The sequence below is a fragment of the Theropithecus gelada genome, chromosome 14 (assembly GCF_003255815.1).
Source record: "Theropithecus gelada isolate Dixy chromosome 14, Tgel_1.0, whole genome shotgun sequence".
Lineage (NCBI taxonomy): Eukaryota > Metazoa > Chordata > Mammalia > Primates > Cercopithecidae > Theropithecus > Theropithecus gelada.
In genome coordinates this window covers 70,549,082-70,567,320 of record NC_037682.1, presented here as the reverse complement: position 1 = coordinate 70,567,320, position 18,239 = coordinate 70,549,082, and the positions used below count along the sequence as shown (strand labels likewise).

The window sequence follows — 18,239 nt, the reverse complement described above, 5'->3', positions numbered from 1 at the left end:
CATGAGTAAGAAATGAGCCAACTGGTTACTACTTTTGATCACTTGGACAGGGTAGGCATAGGCAAAGAAAAGATTTTCACTGGGATAAACATCATTGCTATGTACCCCAGACTGTCTTGTTCCCCAGATTTTGAACCAACAAACTTATTTTCCCTTAAAAGTCCATAGCTGCATAATTCCGATGGCACTGGCTGCAAGTTTCCATTTTTCCTTTCTCAAGGTTCAAGAAGTGCCCTTTTTATTTATTTATTTTTTTGAGACAGAGTCTCACTCTGTTGCTCAGGCTGGAGTGCAGTGATGCGATCTCAGCTTACTGCAACCTCTGCCACCCGGGTTCAGGCAATTCTCCTGAGTCAGCCTCCTGAGTAGCTGGGACTACAGGCACATGCCGCCACATCTAGCTAATTTTTTTGTATTTTAGTGGAGATGGGGTTTCACTGTGGTCAGGCTGGTCTCAAACTCCTGAGCTCAGGCAATCCGCCCACCTCAGCCTCCCAAAGTGCTAGAATTACAGGCATGAGCCACTGCGCCTGGCCTATATATCTTTTTAATCGATAAGAAGCGTATTCATTTATCTGCACAGTTCTGCAGGCTGTGCAAGAAGCATCGCACCAGAATCTGCTTCCACTCAAAGTAAATAATATAAAGGTTTGTTGTCATTCAGCCATTTAGGAAGGCAAAGAGGAGCAAGCATCACATGGCAAAAGAGGAAAGAAGAGAGAGGGAGGGGGGTGCCAGGCTCTTTTCAACAATCAGCTCTTGCAAAAACTAATGGAGTGGGAATTCACTCCTGCAAGGAGGGCACCAAGGCCTTCATGAGGCCCCCATGATCCAAACACCTCTCAGTAGGTTCCACCTCCAACACCGAGTATTTTCAGATGAGATATTTTCTAGTCTGTCTTGAGAATAGTTTTACAATTTTTCCAGGCCACTCGCCCTCCTGGCAACCTTCCCTGTTCACCTTCTGGCAGGAAATTTTCTTACATGCCTACCTGGCAAAATATGGATCCTCTTCAAGAATTCAGCTTAATTTTTTCCTTCTCTGGACTATATTATATTTTATCCGACATATTTTTATATTAACATATATTTTATCCAATATATTATAATTTAATTATAATTTTATACTATTTTATACTTATAATTTTATTATATTTATAATTTTAATTTATTAAAAGAACCAGGGAACACATTTATATTATATAACATATAATATTGTAATACATGTATATATTATATATATTATAATTTGATTATATTTTATCCAATATAATATTTGGATAAAATATCAAAAATAATTTTTTGAATAAATTTAAGAGGTAGCCTAATATATAAGGGTGACTGTTTTCAGGCCAAACAAATGCAGACAACTCATACATCTATGTGTGCACTTATTGGTTTATATTTCAGTAGTCTCTTTTCTTCCTTGTCTCCGTCTCTAAAGCATGAACTCCTTGATGGAAGGGATCATGGTCTTATTTTCCACCTTGGGATACTATGTAATATAGCACACTGCTTAAATGCATAGAGCCAGCACTTCTGGGTTTAAATCTCACACTTACGGAATGTGTATCCTTAAGTAGGTCACCTAGCCTTTCTGTGCCTAAGTTCTCTTATTTGTAAAATGGGCATAATAACAGTAGCAACTTTAAGTAAGGTAAAAGTGAGAGTGAGAGAGTGAGAGTGAGAGATGGGGGAGAGAGACAGCGAGCGCGAGCGCTGGTCTTGAACTCCTGGGCTGAAGCAATTCTCCTGCTTCTGCCTCCCTAAGAGCTGGGATTACAGGCGAGAGCCACCGCACTCGGCCAAACGTTTTATTTTTTAAATTAGATTAAAAACCTTTTCATGACTGTCATTGAGTTACAGATTTTTTTTTTTTTTTTAAACAAAAGGTAGCCCAATATATAAAAGGGTCATTGTTTCCAGGTCAAACAAATGCAGATAGCTGTGTTGGAGGGCAGAGGGAAGAGGGAGACTTGGAAGATTCTGGCTGGTAACACTCGACATTCCTCCAGTCTCTGCTACATCTTCCCACCGTCTTGCCGGCCATATGCAAGGTCCCTCCAGTTCCTCTTATTTACCTGTTAGAGGAATACCTTCTCCAGGAAGCCACCTCTGGCGTCCCACGCTGAGGCGCTGTCAGGCAAACTGATCACCCTTTTATGCAACTGCCTGTTTAGCTGATTCCACACAACTGTGACTTGCGCAGAGGGGCTATGTCTGATTTTTCTCTGCGGAGAACTCAGGAACGGAACAACTGATCTCTTCAAGCGAATCCTGTTAACAGCTAAGAGCCTCCTCTTAGTTGGATCCCTGTTGTTGACTGATGGAGACGGTTTCCCTTGCCATCAGTCACTCTTTGCCTCTCAGTTTCTCAGCCTCACCTGGAAACGTTAGAAATGAAGACCCTCAGATGTGCTCCCAGGTTCTTTCAGCGATAACCTCTACAACCTTAGGGCATTAGCTCCGCCCCGTCTCGGCTCCTGACCCCGCCCCCTCCCGCACGCTTCCCTAAGCCTGGGTCACAAGTACGCATGCTCTCCCTTCTTCGTCGTAGCGTGATGACGTAAGCGGCGTTGGCGTGGTGTCGGAGTGGCGGCGCGTGTTGCGGCTCGGGGTCTGCGCATAGGTTTAGAATTGTCGCGGGCAGTGGGGCGCCCTAGCTGCCAACTGCACGTGGTTTGTTTCCGACGTTTGCCTAGTGTCCTGACCATTCCGCCCCGTTGGAAGTGGGAAACGGAGAGGTTCTGTGGGGACAGAGCTGGGTGTTCTGAAGGAGTAAGCGCGCATCCGAGGGGCTCTGGAGTGCCTTAGAGCAGAGCTGCGGCCGCGGAAGGGGAGCCGCTGAGAAAGGAGAGCCGCTGCAGGCGGGGTTCCAACCGCGGGGTCTGGGCTGCTCCCGCGGAGGGCCTGGGTGGCCGCGCGATGCTGGGAGTCCGCTGTCTGCTTCGGTCCGTGCGCTTCTGTTCCTCCGCCCCTTTCCCCAGGCACAAACCTTCAGCCAAACTGAGCGTGCGGGACGCTCTCGGGGCCCAGAACACGAGTGGGGAGCACATTAAGGTCCAGGTTGGTGAATGGGAAGGGAGTGGGTTTTTTCTTGTAGGGACTTATGTGGCACATCCACATCTAGCTTTTCTTTTACGGTCAGGTCAGACACAACCCCCAGCAGGGATAAGTTAGAAAGTGTAGGTAGGCGTCGCGGGTTTCCACTTTTCTGCTTTCCATTACTTTTCGCAAAACTGTTCCGATGACTGTAAAGCACTAGAACTTTGCTTTCATGATTCCAGGGTATTACCTGTAAACTTGTTAATCATACCAAAAGTGTAAACGAACAAGCCCCCTTTCTCTGTCTTTATCCCTTATAATGAATATCCAGGTTTATAAAGTGGTTTTCTTGGCCTCCCTCCTTGAGAGCAGAAACCGTGTCTTACCTGCCTTTGTAATCACACATGGCTGACAGTAAATACTTGTTCAAACCATGCCTTTTAAACTTTTAGTCACCTCAGTGCCTATTGTGGGGCTCTGCATGTAATTTATTTTTAATGAATTCGGAGAAAGAGTGGAATGTAGCAGTTTGAAAGAGCTCTGGAGTTAAGCAGCTTAGGTTTAAATCTCTGCATAGCGTTTATGCGTTCTACACCTTATTTTCCTCTTGTGAAAATAGAGATAATAATTGTCCCTGAGTCCTAAAAATTAAATGAGGTAATGGAAATAAGATACTTAGAACAGTGGCTATAGTCTACAAATGTTAGCTGCTATTATTTCTCTTGCAAGTATAATATTTGCAGCAGCTCCACATAGAAGAGGTGCAGAAATAAACAAGGTGGTTTGACTGTTTCTTATTAGGTTGCTGAGGTACACTGATGTGGTTATTTATTTTTTGAGACAGGATCTAGCTCTGTCACCCAGGCTGGAGTGCAGTGGTGTGATCTCAGTTCACTGCAGTCTCCATCTCCCAGGCTCAAGCAGCCCTCCTGCCTTGGCCTCCAGAGTAGCTGGAACTATAGGCATGCACCACCATACTCTAATGTTTTAAGTTTTTTGTGGAGCTGGGTCTCACTATATTGCCCAGGCTAGTCTGGAACTCCTGGACTCAAGCAGTCCTCCTCCTCCTGCCCCCCAAAGTGCTGGGATTACAGGCATAAGCCTGGCAGATGTGGTTATAATAAATAAATTATTAGTTTTTGAGTAGGTTCTTGCTCTGTCACCCATGATTGTAGTGACAGAGTCATGGCTTGCTGTTGCAGTGATTTTTGTTGTCCTCACATATCCTTTGCTTTTTAGCAGTATGGCCAATCTGCTCCTCTTTGCATTTCTTTGAGTTCCATATTCTTTCCATAGGTCTGTTTGTCTATTAATTAGGCATACATTAATGATACTTTGTGCGCTAGTCAAGAGAAAAATTCAAAGATGAAAAGAGAACCTGCTGCCCAGGTTAGAGGATTTCAGTTTAGTCCTGTGAGATCTGATATGGTAGCTACCAGCCACTTTTGGCTCTAAGCACTTCAAGTTTGGCTGGTCCAAATTGAGATGTGCTTTAAGTGTAAAATACATACCAATTTTGAAGAACCAAAAAGAATGCAAAATATCTCAATATGTTTTTATATTGATTATATGTTGATAATATTTGGGGCATAATAGGTTAAGTAAAATATTTCACCTATTTTTATGTTCAACATGGCCACAAAAAGAAATTTTAAATTAAACATGTGACTCATTATATTTCTGTTGGACAGCCCTGCTCCAATGGTTAAAACAAATAATTTTAGCAATAGGATAGTTGGTAGTAAGGTAAGTAAAGAACTGTAAGAAAACAGGAAGTTAACGTAACTGAGAAATTTAAGGAAGATATCTTGCATGAGGTGACGTTTCAGCCAAGTTCTGAAGGATGTGTTCCCTAGGCAGGGGAACTGGGGATGGGGCAGAATTATAATAGCGTCCCAGAAAAGCTCGTTGATAAGAACATGAACTTTGAAGTAAGAACTTCCTTTTGAATTCCAACTCTACTAATTGGTGACTATGTCCTGGAATATTTAGAGAGGTTTTCCTGACATCTCTAAATAATGTTTCTTCAGCTCTAAAATGATAACCGCTTCATTAAGTTCTTCTGAGGATTAAGTAGCATAATATTTATACAAAGCTTAGAATAGAACCACATTACAAAGTGCTCAATAAATGTTAACTTTAACAAGTGAAAGAAAGTGGTCGTTTGGAATTAGGTTTTTTTTTTTTTTTGAGATGGAGTCTTGCTCTGTCACCCAGGCTGGAGTGCAGTGGCGCGATCTTGGCTCACTGCAACCTCTACCTCCCGAGTTCAAGCGATTCTTCTGCCTCAGCCTCCCAGTAACTGGGACTACAAGCGAGCGCCAACACGCCTGGCTAATTTTTGTATTTTCAGTAGAGACAGCGTTTCATCATGTTGGCCAGGCTGGTCTCGAACTCCCGACCTCAAGTGATCCGTCCTCCTCGGCCTCCCAAAGTGCTGGGATTTCTGCACCCAGCCTGGAAATTACTGTTGATTTAGAATCACCAAAGAGGAAGTGCCTTCTGGGCAGCATGGTGAGATGAAACCAGAAAGAAGGGCGTACCCCATATCCTGAGAAAGGCACCAAGATATGTGCCCTGTTATTTATTGTTGGGCCAGGGGGCAGGGGTCTTGGAGGAAATACCTGGAATTGCCGATATTGGGAAGATTGGTTATATGAATTAGGCTCATCAATGTGAAGGAATTTGAAGGAATGTGAGGCATCCATTCGAAATGTTGTGCTTTATTATGAAAACAAAGGATAGAATACCAAAGTGTGTATCCCATTGTGATTGAACATATAAAATTAAGTATGCATATTGGTGAACTAAAAGAAGTCGATTTATTGAGGCAGGATTGTGCGTACATGTTTTTCTTTCATTTAGTCTATGTGTGTGTATGTGTAATGAAAACATAAAATGTTTTACTCTCACATTAGAACTATTTCTCTTCCTTAGGGATGGATTCGTTCTGTCCGATCCCAGAAGAAAGTCTTGTTCCTGCATGTAAATGATGGGTCATCTTTGGAAAGCCTTCAGGTTGTTGCAGATTCAAGCCTTGACAGTAGGTGAGTTTTGTTTTTTAAAAGAATTCTTTGATTTTTGTTTTTCACCTCTAGTGCTTCTCCCTTCCCTAAACCAGTGTTTACATTGAACCCTGAGTAATCTTTTGAAACAAATCTGCTTTCATAGCTTTGAGGATCAAGTCCAAATATTTGGAATCAAGATCCTTCAAGCTCAGGCCTTTCCTCCTCTATTTGACATCATCACATGCTGATATCCCCAACCTATGCTTCACTTCAGTCTTTCTTAATTACTTGCGGCTCCCATAAGCTGTTCTGCTCTTTCCTAATAGCATTTGTACATCTTGCTGCCTCTGCCCAATACAGCCTCTTCTCCTCTTGTCTTTCATAGTTCCTGCTTAGTTAGGCATCATCTGATGTTCCTATCCCATAACTGTGTCAGGTACCCCTTTTTTGTGCTCCCATAGCATCCCGTGCCTACATCTGTGTTAAAACATATCACATTGGATGGTAATCAACTGTATTCCTATTTGACTCCTCCTGCTAGACTCTTAATTTCCTGAGGTTAGGAATGGCATCTCATTCTTTTTTGTATTCTTGACCTCTAGCATAGTGCTGACAATATGACAAATTATTGCCTGTTGAATAAATGGAAGAAACTTTATGGTCTCATTCATTAGGTTTTAAAACTAACACTAGGTCAGGTGTGGTGGTTCATGTCTGTAATCCCAGCACTTTGGGAGGCCGAGACAGATGGATCACTTGAGTCAAGGAGTTCAAGACCAGCCTAGGCAACATAGTAAAACCCCATCTCTACCAAAAATATAAAAATGAGTTGGGCATGGTGGTATGTACCAATAATCTCAGCTACTCGGGAGGCTGAGGCTAGAGCATGTCTTGAGCCCTGGAGGTCAAGGCTGTGGTGAGCCAAGATCTTGCCACGGTGTTGCAGCCTATGTGATAGAGCCCTGTCTCCAAAAAAAAAAAACCCCGAAACCAAAAACTAACACCATTTTAATGTTAGGTATCAGCTCTGAGGAAGAGAACATTATTCTAATTTGTTAGAATAAGAGTGCTTTGCTATTCTGAGGATTGTTAGGGTTAATGCTGTTTACACATTGAATAGGTTAATGGATCAGAGACTATGTGGTCAACTGGGCAGAACAAAAAAAAATTGTTGTAATAGTAACTTTTTTTTTTTTTTTTGGAGTGAGTCTGACTCTGTCGCCCAGGCTGGAGTATGGTGGCATGATCTCAGTTCACTGCAACCTCTGCCTCATGAGTTCAAGCAATTCTGGTGCCTCAGTCTCCTGAGTAGTTGGGATTACAGGTGTGTGTCACCACACCGGGCTAATTTTTTGTATTTTTAGTAGAGACAGAGTTTTACCATGTTGGCCAGGCTGGTCTTGAATTCCTGACCTCAAGTGATCTGCCTGCCTCAGCCTCCCAAAGTGCTGGGATTACAGGCATGAGCCACCACACCTGGCCCTATTATTAATGGTAACCTTTTAAAAACTTTGTAATTGTTTTGATTGTTTATATCAGTGTAGCAATCACATGCGTCTAATGGGACCTAGATTTTAGAGTTTCTGGAGGATGACTTTGAGATATTCCCAGGAAACCTTAGGATAGTATTTATATTCATATATGTCAGGTATTACATATTTTAAGTCAGAGCATCTCAAATTACCCTCTCAGGTTGATGAAAGTATACCAGATTTCCCCACCCATAATGCAATAGTGGACAATCAGGTGGAGAATCTCCTGACTTACTTTAATAAAATTTATTGTGTTGCTATAATATTTTAATAGTTTATTAGGAAGGCACTTATTGTTATACTTACTGCAATTATGAAATGTTAGAACTAAAACAGATGGGCTGGACATGGTGGCTCATGCCTCTAATCCCAGGACTTTGGGAGGCCAAGGCAGGAGGATTGCTTGAGCCCAGGTGTTCAAGACCAGCCTTGGCAGCATAGTGAGACCTGGTCTCTTTAAAGAAAAGAAAAAAGGATTAGAACAGATGTACTATCATTTACGAGCTCCTTTTTTAATAGATGATTCTTAAATGAACTTAGATGACTTTTCATACTTGTCATACAGTTAATTTGTGGGTGAACTTGAACTCGAACCTAGTCTTATTAACCAGAAAGTAGCACCTTATGTGCTTAGATCACCAGCCAACTAAGTAAAAAAAAAAAAAATTTTAATTGCAAAAATAGGACAGAGAATTCCTGGCTAATTTTATTTTGATTTGCAGTTTTCGCATGTATTCTGTAATCTTTTGAAAGTTTTTGGCCAACTAACTTTTTAATAAGGGCAATTGTACAGCCTCTTAATTCTGAATTATACAAATTCTTAACTCTATTTGTTCCCATTTTAAAGCTTATGGAATTCATTTTTATAATTTTATACTGTATTTATACAACAGATTATCCATTGATTCTGAAGATTATTTAACCAATTGAGGGTAAAAGCTTTTGTCATTAAGTATTTTAATGTTCTTATTGCATAGTTGATATTAAAATGAAGGTTGTATATAATGATATTTATCTTGTTTTTTGTTACTGTAGAGAATTAACTTTTGGGAGTTCTGTGGAAATACAAGGGCAGCTGATAAAAAGTCCATCCAAAGGGCAAAATGTGGAACTGAAGGCAGAAAAAATTAAAATTGTTGGAAATTGTGATGCCAAGGTATGATTTCTGACACTTCTGTGGAGGCTATTTAGGCTTTAATTAAGACAGCAATCTGTTTTAAGTGTGATTATTAGGAAGATGAAACTTAGAATATATTTCATTTGCAACTCACCAGATAATTGAAACAAGCCCTACAACCTGAAGAGGCAGTAGCAGAAATTATTTATGTAGATAGCTTAGTAAGAGGTAAGTGTTAATTTTGCATCTCTGTGGTGTGTGTCACAGTTAAAACTTGCTGCTTTTACAAGCATGCCCAGTCAGCCACAGTGATATACCAGGGCGGGCTCGTTCTTAGGAAAGCCAGGAATGACTTTTGCATGATCTAGAACCGATCATCCAATAATGGTTGGCTCTAGCTACCTTTGGCTGTTTGGTATTAAATCAATTGAAATTCAATAAAAAAATCCAGTTCCTCAGTGGCATTATCCACATTTCAAGTGCTCAGTAGTTGCATGTGGCTACTGGCTACTATATTGGATAGCACAAAACATTTCTATTTATCACAAAGTTCTGTTGGGTGATGCCGATCAATAGTATTATAATGCTTAGGCTGAACAGAGGCAAGAAATTCGGCATTAAGACATGTTTATGCCTGTTTTTGCAAGACTCTTCTGTTAGCTTCATATTTATAAGCTTGATAAAGAGGTTAGAGAGAATAAAAGATTATTAATCAGATTCTTTAAATTTACAATGGAGAAAATGAGGCCTAGCCAGATGAAATGATTTACTTAACATTATGAGCTGATGTGACGCAGCTGAAATTTGTATTCTAGCCATTTGAATCCTCTGTGTTTTTGCTATACCTGTTTTCAAACATTTAATGAACAAAAGCGAGGAAATACAGGAAAATTGCATCATTTTAATTCATTGTTAATTCTTTCAGTATAATAGGAAGAAATGTAAGGAAATAAAGGAAGAAAATGCAATTTTTGTTAAAATGTCATCCTTAATTTCCAAGAAATTCTGATTGACATGTAAAATCAGGAATCAGGTTCTAAGATTTCTGAAAAATAGAGTGTAGAATAATTTGGAAATCAAGAGCGTAATACAGAAGGTAACCATTTCTCTTTTTAGTTTTTTATAGGGATCTGTGATTATTAAAAATTTGCCATGTGTTTCACTACAGTAGTTCACCCTTATCTGTGGTTTTGCTTTTCACAGTTTGTTGCCCACAGTGAACTGTGGTCTCAAAATATTACATGGAAAATTCCAGAAATAAACAATTCTTAAGTTTTAATTTCATGCCATTCTCATTGTGTGATGGAATCTTGAGGTGATTTGCTCTATTGCGCCTAGAATGTGAATCATCCTTTTGTCCAGCTTATCTGTACTTTATATACTACCTGGCCATTGTTGTCAAAGAAAAAACATAATGTTTATATGGTTTGATACTGTCCGTGGTTTTAGGTATCCACTGGGGGTCTTGGAACATATCCCCTGTGGGTAAGTGGGGGACTACTATATTCTTAAATTGTTCTTCCTGGGCTTCTTTGGTGTTGATGGCTTCGTCTTCCCTGAAGCCCTTCGATTCAGTATCATTTTGAAATATTCCGAGATTAGGGAATTCTGACCCCTAGAATTATGATATGGTCACATTTTCACTTTTAGTAAGTATGGTGCTTTTTTCTATACAACATAAGAGTTTGTATGTGTACAAGACTTAAAAAGAATGAATGAGACTGAAAGAAACAGGCTGCCAGTGTAGCTCTTTTTTAGCTTCTCTGTTATCTTTTTAATTAAAACTTTAATTTTTGTCTGAAAGGATGTGTCTGTCTTAATCTTTTAACATGAATGTGAGCAGAGTAGACATATTTCAATGTGGAACCATAATTTTCTTTCAAACTTTTTGTAAATCTTTATTACTCTGCTAGATGGAAGTATGTTGATAATAGTAATAAATTGCACCAATTGATTGTGAATGATCATGGGCTTTCAAGTCATATAGGTAATTTTAAAATGGAACACCAGCCTGTGTGTACATGTTTAATATCTACAATGTTTTGAACTCCTGTGTGCCAAACAGTGGAAATTTTGCATAATTAATCATAACCTATTTGTAAGAAGTGATTCACAGCTAATGGATACAAACTTGATAAATAACAGATGAGCTTCAATGATATTAGCTCAATTACTGGGCTAATAAGTGGTAGAGCTAGATTGAAACCTACCATCTCTCTGATTCCATCCTACCATTCCACTTACCTGGTGGAAATAATGTGGATTAAAATCAGTTATATTAAGACATAAGGAAAGGATCTTAGTTTGGTTCTAAAGCACTATTTAAGAAGTACCCTGGAAACTGATTTTATTAAACAGTGTCTCTTTTGGCTTCTAATTTGTTCTTTTCATTTATTGGCAGGCTTTCCCCATCAAATATAAAGAGAGGCATCCTCTGGAGTACCTGAGACAATACCCTCACTTTAGGTGTAGGACTAACGTTCTGGGTTCTATACTGAGGATTCGCAGTGAAGCCACAGCTGCTATTCATTCTTTCTTTAAGGTAAGATCCTAAAAGTTCCCTCCTGACCCTGGGTTATACCTCCTCTCCCTCCTTATTTATCCCCACGCAACCACAATCCACTTCCTGCTCCTATGCATTAGCTTGCGTTTTTCTAGAGTTTATGTAAATGAAATCATTCAGCATATACTGTTTTTTGTCTGTCTTTTTTCACTTGGCATAATTATTGAGATTCATCCATGTTGTTATGTGTATCAGCAGTTTGTTCCCTTTACCACTAAGTGTGATGTTAGCTGTAGGTTTTAATAGATGCTCTGAATTTGGTTGAGAAAGTTCCCTCCTCTTCCCTGTTTGCTGAGTTTTATCAGGAATGGGTATTGGGTTTTGTCAGTTTTTTCTGCGTCTTTTGAGATGACCTATGGTTTTTTTTTTTGTAATGCTGAATTACATTGATTAATTTTTGAATGTTAAACTAACCCAGCATTTCTAGGAATATAGATATATTCTAACATAGATGACTTACATTGGCTGGGCACAGTGGTTAATGCCTGTAATCCGGAGGTCGAGGTGGGTGGATCACCCGGGGGCAGGAGTTCGAGATCAGCCCGGCCAATATGGTGAAACCCCGTCTCTACTAAAAACACAAAAAATTACCTGGACGTGGTGGTGAGTGCCTGTAATCCCAGCTACTGGGGAGGCTGAGGCAGGAGAATTACTTGAACCTGCGAGGTGGAGGTTGCAGTGAGCCGAGATTGTACCACTGCACTCCACCCTGGGCAACAGAGTGAGACTCCATCTCCAAAAAAAAATTCTTATATTAATATATTAATAATATAGGTATATGATATTACAGATGTATTCTTTTAATATTTTGTTGGATTCAATTTGCTATAACTTCGATTAGAATTTTGCCTCACGATATCATTCTGTAGTTTTGTTTTCTTCTAATGTCTTTGTCTGGTTTTGGTATCAGGGTAAGGTTGACCTCATTCAGTGAGTTTGGGATATTATCTCCCTTTATCTTTTCTAAAAGTAAAATTACACAGTTATCCATACAGTTATGATTATTTCTTTCTCAAATGTGGAGAATTCACTAGTGAATTCATCTCAGTGTGTACTTTCAAATATGTCTTTTTTTTTCCGGTGGGGGGGTACAGTTTTTATCTACAATTTCAATTTCTTTTTAACTTTATTTTGTTTAATTTTATCTTGAGATGGGAGTTACTGTGGTGCCTGGCTAGTCTTGAACTCCTGGGCTCAAGCAGTCCTCTCCCCTCAGCCTCCCAAGTAGCTGGGATTACAAGCATATGCCACCATGCCCAGAAAATTGTTATTACCATTTTTTTGTTTTAAAATTATTTATTGGCCAGGTGCAGTGACTCACACCTGTAATCCCAGCACTTTGGGAGGCCGAGGTGGGCAGATCACTTGAGGTCAGGAATTTAAGAGCAGCCTGAAACCCCATCTCCACTAAAAATACAAAAATTAGCTGGGCGTGGTGGTGGGTGCCTGTAATCCCAGCTAGTTGGGAGGTTGCAGCAGGAGAATCACTTGAGCCCAGGAGTCAGAGGTTGCCTTGAGGCGAGATCATGCCACTTGCACTCCAGCCTGGGTGACAGAGTGAGACTATCTCAAACAACAACAACAAAATTATTTATTTATTTATTTATTTAGAGACAGATCTTGTTATGTTGTCCTGATTGGAATGCAGTGGCTATTCACAGGTGCAATCATGGTGCCCTACAGCCTTGAATTCCTGGCCTCAAGCAGTCCTGCCTCACACCCCTGAGTAGCTGGGACTACAGGTGTATGTCACTGCACGTGATTTATTTCTTGAATAGTCACACAACTGTATAGCTTATCTATTTTTTCTTGAGTGAACTTTGGTAGTCTTTCAAAAATTGATCCATTTTATTTAAGTTTTTAAACTTACTGCTGTAAAGCTACAGGTATCCCCTTATTTTAATATCTGTAGCATCTATGATGATGTTGTCTCATTCCTATTGATAACTTGTGGCCTCTCTTTTTTCTGATTAGCCCGGTTAGAGGTATATCAGTTTTATCAAGCTTTTTTAAAAAATCTCTATTAATATCTTTGCTGTCAAATCTACTTTGATATTATAACCACTAGAACTTTCCTTTGATTAGTGTTAGCATATATATATTTTTTCATCCTTTTAAACCATGGTTAACCCTTGAACAACATGGAGGTTAGGGGCGCCAACTCTTTATGTAGTCAGAAATCCAATCATAGGTCGGGTGAGGTGGCTGACGCCTGTAATCCCAGCACTTTGGGAGGCCGAGGCGGGCAGATCACGTGAGGTCAGGAGTTTGAGACTAGCCTAACCAACATGATGAAACCCCATCTCTACTAAAAATACAAAACGGCCGGGCATGGTGGTGGGTGCCTGTAATCCCAGCTACGCAGGAGGCTGAGGCAAGAGAATTGCTTGAACCCGGGAGGCAGAGGTTGCAGTGAGCTGAGATCGCACCACTGCACTCCAGCCTGGGCGACAAGAGCTTGACTCTGTCTCAAAAAAAAAAAAAAAAAAAAATCCAAGTATAAATTTTTGCCTCCCCAAAAACATAACTAATAGCTTACTGTTGACTGGAAGTCTTACTGATAATGTAAATAATTGAGTAACACATATTTTTTATTTCACAAAAAGTGCAAGGTTTTCTCACTTGCTGGCATAGCTGTAGCAACAGTTTCACGATTTCCTTATTTTTTCTTAAGAAAAAATTTCATAAGTGGTCTTTATGCTGGATTTGTCTTGAAATGGCAAGCAGCTGCAGACCTCAATCTGCAGTACATATTAAGAAATTAAACTTTTATGTCTAATGTCGTGACTTTTCTCTGCTTCTTGGGAGTACTTCTAGCCTCACTCGTAGTACTTCGTATGGGTCCCATGGTTTTAATTAAGGTTTACGATATTGCGCTGAAACTGATGAAAAATAATGCGAGAACTACAAGAGATTGCTTTTTACTGTGACACATAATTTACTGAGAGATGAACTGCTCGTGAGATGACTAGCATCACCAGGTGTTTTAAGTGGGTACTTGTAACGCTTGAGCTCACTATAGTAGCTATGAAATTATTGTACATACTGTATATAACTACTTTTATGCATTTATGATTTAATACTGCACTTTTACATTTGTTTACATTTCTCTCTACTGCAAATGGTGCCCTGTATGGTCTGTGTTTGCGTAAGTTTTGATAAATTTTAACTTACTGTAATAGATTTGTGTATATTTATGGTAGTAAACAACGTATACTAATATCTACATATATTTTATGCATCCATGGCATACTTTTTTCTTAATTTAAAAAATATTTCTAGGCTATGCTGTTCATCTGCAAACTTCTTCACGTTGCTGCAAATCTCCAAAACATTTTCCAATATATTTATTGAGAGAAATCCAGGTATAAGTAGACTCATGCAGTTTAAATCTGTCTTGTTGAAGGGTCAAATGTATTTGTATCTTTATATTTTAAAGTGCATTTCTTGTTGGCAGCATATGGTTAGATCTTGCTTTTTATACCCAGTCTGATAATCCATCTCTCTCTCTTAATTTGGGTGTTTAGATCATATACATTTAATGTGAATATTGGCATGGTTTTGTTTGAGTCATCTTGCTGTTTTCATTTCTAATTGTCCTATCTGTTCTTTGTTCTCTTTTTTCTCTTTTTTTACCGCCTTTTGCATTATTTCTTATTTCTTACCTTCTTTGTTGTTCTCTTAACTATAACTCTGTTTTGTTATTTTAGTGACTGCTTTAGGGTTTATAGTATACATCTTTGACTTCAGTTGATGTTTTACCACCTAACGTATAATGTAATAACCTTATAATACATACTTATATTTCTTTCCCCCTTTATGTTATTTTTTGCTATGCATTTTACTTATGTTATAAATCCTGTGATTCATCATTATTATTCAAGCAATCAATTATATTTTAAAGAGATTTAAATAAAATCTTATATATTTACCTATGTAGTTATTATTTCTGGGGCTTTTAATTTAGATTTCATATCTGGATGTTTGGTTTGGGCTGTTCGTTTGTTTGTTATAAATAAAGACAAGGTCTCATTATGTTGCCCAGGCTGGTCTCCAACTCCTAGCCTCAAGCGATCTTCCTGCCTTGGCCTCCCAAAGTGCTCATTACAGGCATGAGCCACTGCGCCTGGCCTAGGCTGATTTTTATGTCTTTTATGTCTAGTTAACATTTCAAACATGGACTATAGTTTTAATAACTGTTTAAGAACAGTTGTGTCTTTTTCTCCTGATGTTAACATGTCTGTTAGTTATGGGTGAGTTTTGATTGGTCTCTTCATTCTGGGTTATGGTTTCTTGACTCTGCATGACTTAGCTTTGGGTACCAGACATTGTGAATTTTACCTTGTTGGGTGCTCTGGGTTTGCACACAGATACTGGTGTCTCTTTGATCCTTTGAGGTCTTGCTTATGTGATTTGTTAAGCAGGTCTGTAGCAGCGCTCAGTCTAGTACTGTTTAGTCCTCACTGAGGCAAAGCCTTCCTTAGGTCCTGACCTAGGGCCTTGGGAATGATGAGTTTTTCTAGTTTGTGGAACAGGTACTTTTTCCAGCCAGCATGTGAGCACTGGGCACTGTTTTCTCTAATCTTTTTAGATGGTTCTTTCCCTAGCATTGGATAGTTTCCTCACACAAATGGACTGATCTACCTAATACTCCAGGGTGCCCTCTGCAGCTCTCTCCTCTCTGATATTCGAGCATATGAACTCTAGCCACTTGGGTTTCTCCAGGCTCTGAGTTGTGTCTCTTCAACTCAGGGAGTCTACTGGGCTCTACCTTACTTTTTACCCTTCCCTATACTGTGGCCTGGAAGACCTCAAGGTAGTAAGCTGGTCTACTGGTAGGGGTTTACCATGTTTGTTTTCCATCTCAGAGAGAGATGGCTTTTGTTGCCTGATACCTGTTATCTTGAAAACTGTTGTTTCATGGGGTTTGCTTTTTATTGTTACTGTTTTTGTTGTTGTTGTTTTACTATGTTTTTGGTTGTTTCCTGTTTCTCCGTCTTGGTCATAGATTTATATTTTGTATAAAGTAAGCATTAATTTTAAAGAGTTACTGGTGTTGATCAGGTAGGTCTATCTAATGACCAAAGACATTTTGTCTCTTTTAGCTTTGGTTCTCAACCATTTCCCCCTACCTGGGAAAGCCACAGTTTAATGTGGTTGACAAGTTGCTAATGTGAAGGGACCTTTTCTCCCTGTGGATGGGAGGGCCCCAAAGGCAAGGAGTGATCCAGCAGATAAAGTTTATTGTTACTCCACGTGGTTTTGCAGGCTTCCTGTGGTACTTCTCCAGATCTAGCTAATTTGCAGAGGTTGTGTAATAGTGGATATAGCCTTCCCTTGGGCTGTATCCAGATTCACGTTGCCCCAGTCTTGCTATAGCTTGCCAAGAAAGTTCTTGCCCCTTGAAAAAGCTTCTTCAGATTAACTTTTGGTGAAAGAGCTAAAGAACATCATGGCTTTTAGGCATATGCTTTTGATAAAACAAAGGAAAATAAATCAAATTATGCAGTGTCATCCCATTATAGTTTGTAAGCGTCCAGTTACACATGCTGTCAGAAACTTTGCTGTGCAGTTTCCATGTGGATTTTCAGTAGTGCTTGAACCACACAATCATAAAAATACCTTTTTGTTTTTTAACCACATGACTTCAACAGCTGATAAAGTAGACCTACTTTAGTTCTGAAGGTTTTGTAGGCTTTTGGCCACTAGGTGGTGGTATTGACAAGTAGACTAAACACTATGTATTTATTACTTGAAGCTTTTAGAGATATGTAAACAATTAAAAAATAAGACAAGCTAAAAAAAAATTTGAAATAAAAAAAAATAAAGTATCCAGAGTGCAATGGTTCACATCTGTAATCCCAGCACTTTGGGAGGCTGAGGCAGGAGGATCTCTTGAGCCCAGGAGTTAGAGGCCAGCCTAGGCAACATAGTCAGACTTGGTCTCTAGTAAAAATAATTAAACAGGCGTGGTGGCATGTGCCTATAGTCCCAACTACTCAGGAGGCTGAGGCAGGGGGATCACTTGAGCCCAGGAGGTGGAAGCTACAGTGATCCGTGTTCACGCCACTGAACTCCATCCTGGGCAGGAGAGTGAGATCCTGTCTTTAAAAAATTGTTATTATTACTAGGCACGGTGACTCACACCTGTAATCCTAGCACTTTGGGAGGCCGAGGTGGGCTGATTGCCTGAGTTCGGGAGTTTGAGACCAGCCTTGGCAACACAGTGAAACCCCCGTCTTTACTAAAATACAAAAAAATTAGCTGGGTATGGCGGCATACACCTGTAGTTCCAGCTACTCGGGAGGCTGAGGTAGAAGAATTGCTTGAACCCGGGAGGCGGAGGTTGCAGTGAGTAGAGACTGCGCCACTGCACTCCAACCTGGGCAACAGAGCGAGATTCCATCTCAATAATAATAATAATAATAATAATAAATGTGTGTGTGTGCCTCAGGTGAGGCACCGCACCTGACCAAAAATTATTAGAAGTAAAATTTGAAAAACATTCATGACTGAGAGCTGTGGCTCACACCTGAAATCTCAGCACTTTGGGCGGCTGAGGCAGGCAGATCACGAGGTCAAGAGATCGAGACCATCTTGGCCAACATGGTGAAACCCCACCTCTACTAAAAATACAAAACTTAGCTGGGCATGGTGGTGTGCACCTGTAGTCCCAGCTACTCGTAAGGTTGAGGCAGGAGAATCGCTTGAACCCGGGAGGTGGAGGTTGCAGTGAACTGAGATTGTGCCACTGCACTCCAGCCTGGCAACAGAGTGAGACTCTGTCTCAAAAAAAAAAAAAAATTCAAGTGGTTGGAAATAACTTGAATTTTAGTACCATTCGTGATAGAGTAGTTACAAAAATAGACACTTTTTGAGTAGTAATAAATTCACTTAGTAATTGTAAAGACCTGGAGAATATAATTCTGTTACCTACCTTTATGTGTGATACTTATCTACCTTTGTGTGTGATA

The 18,239-nt window shown here is 39.8% G+C and overlaps 1 protein-coding gene across 1 annotated transcript in view; it reads left to right on the top strand.

Annotated features, from left to right (window-relative positions):
* Window positions 1-2,553: 2,553 nt before the first annotated feature.
* The window catches only part of NARS2 (asparaginyl-tRNA synthetase 2, mitochondrial), a 146,963-nt gene continuing 131,277 nt past the window's right edge, over window positions 2,554-18,239 (top strand). The window contains exons 1-4 of the mRNA XM_025358164.1: window positions 2,554-3,066; window positions 5,983-6,092; window positions 8,621-8,741; window positions 11,104-11,244. Coding sequence (XP_025213949.1) covers window positions 2,926-3,066; window positions 5,983-6,092; window positions 8,621-8,741; window positions 11,104-11,244 — 513 coding nt within the window. The 5' untranslated portion in view covers window positions 2,554-2,925. The remainder of the gene's footprint in view (window positions 3,067-5,982; window positions 6,093-8,620; window positions 8,742-11,103; window positions 11,245-18,239) is intronic.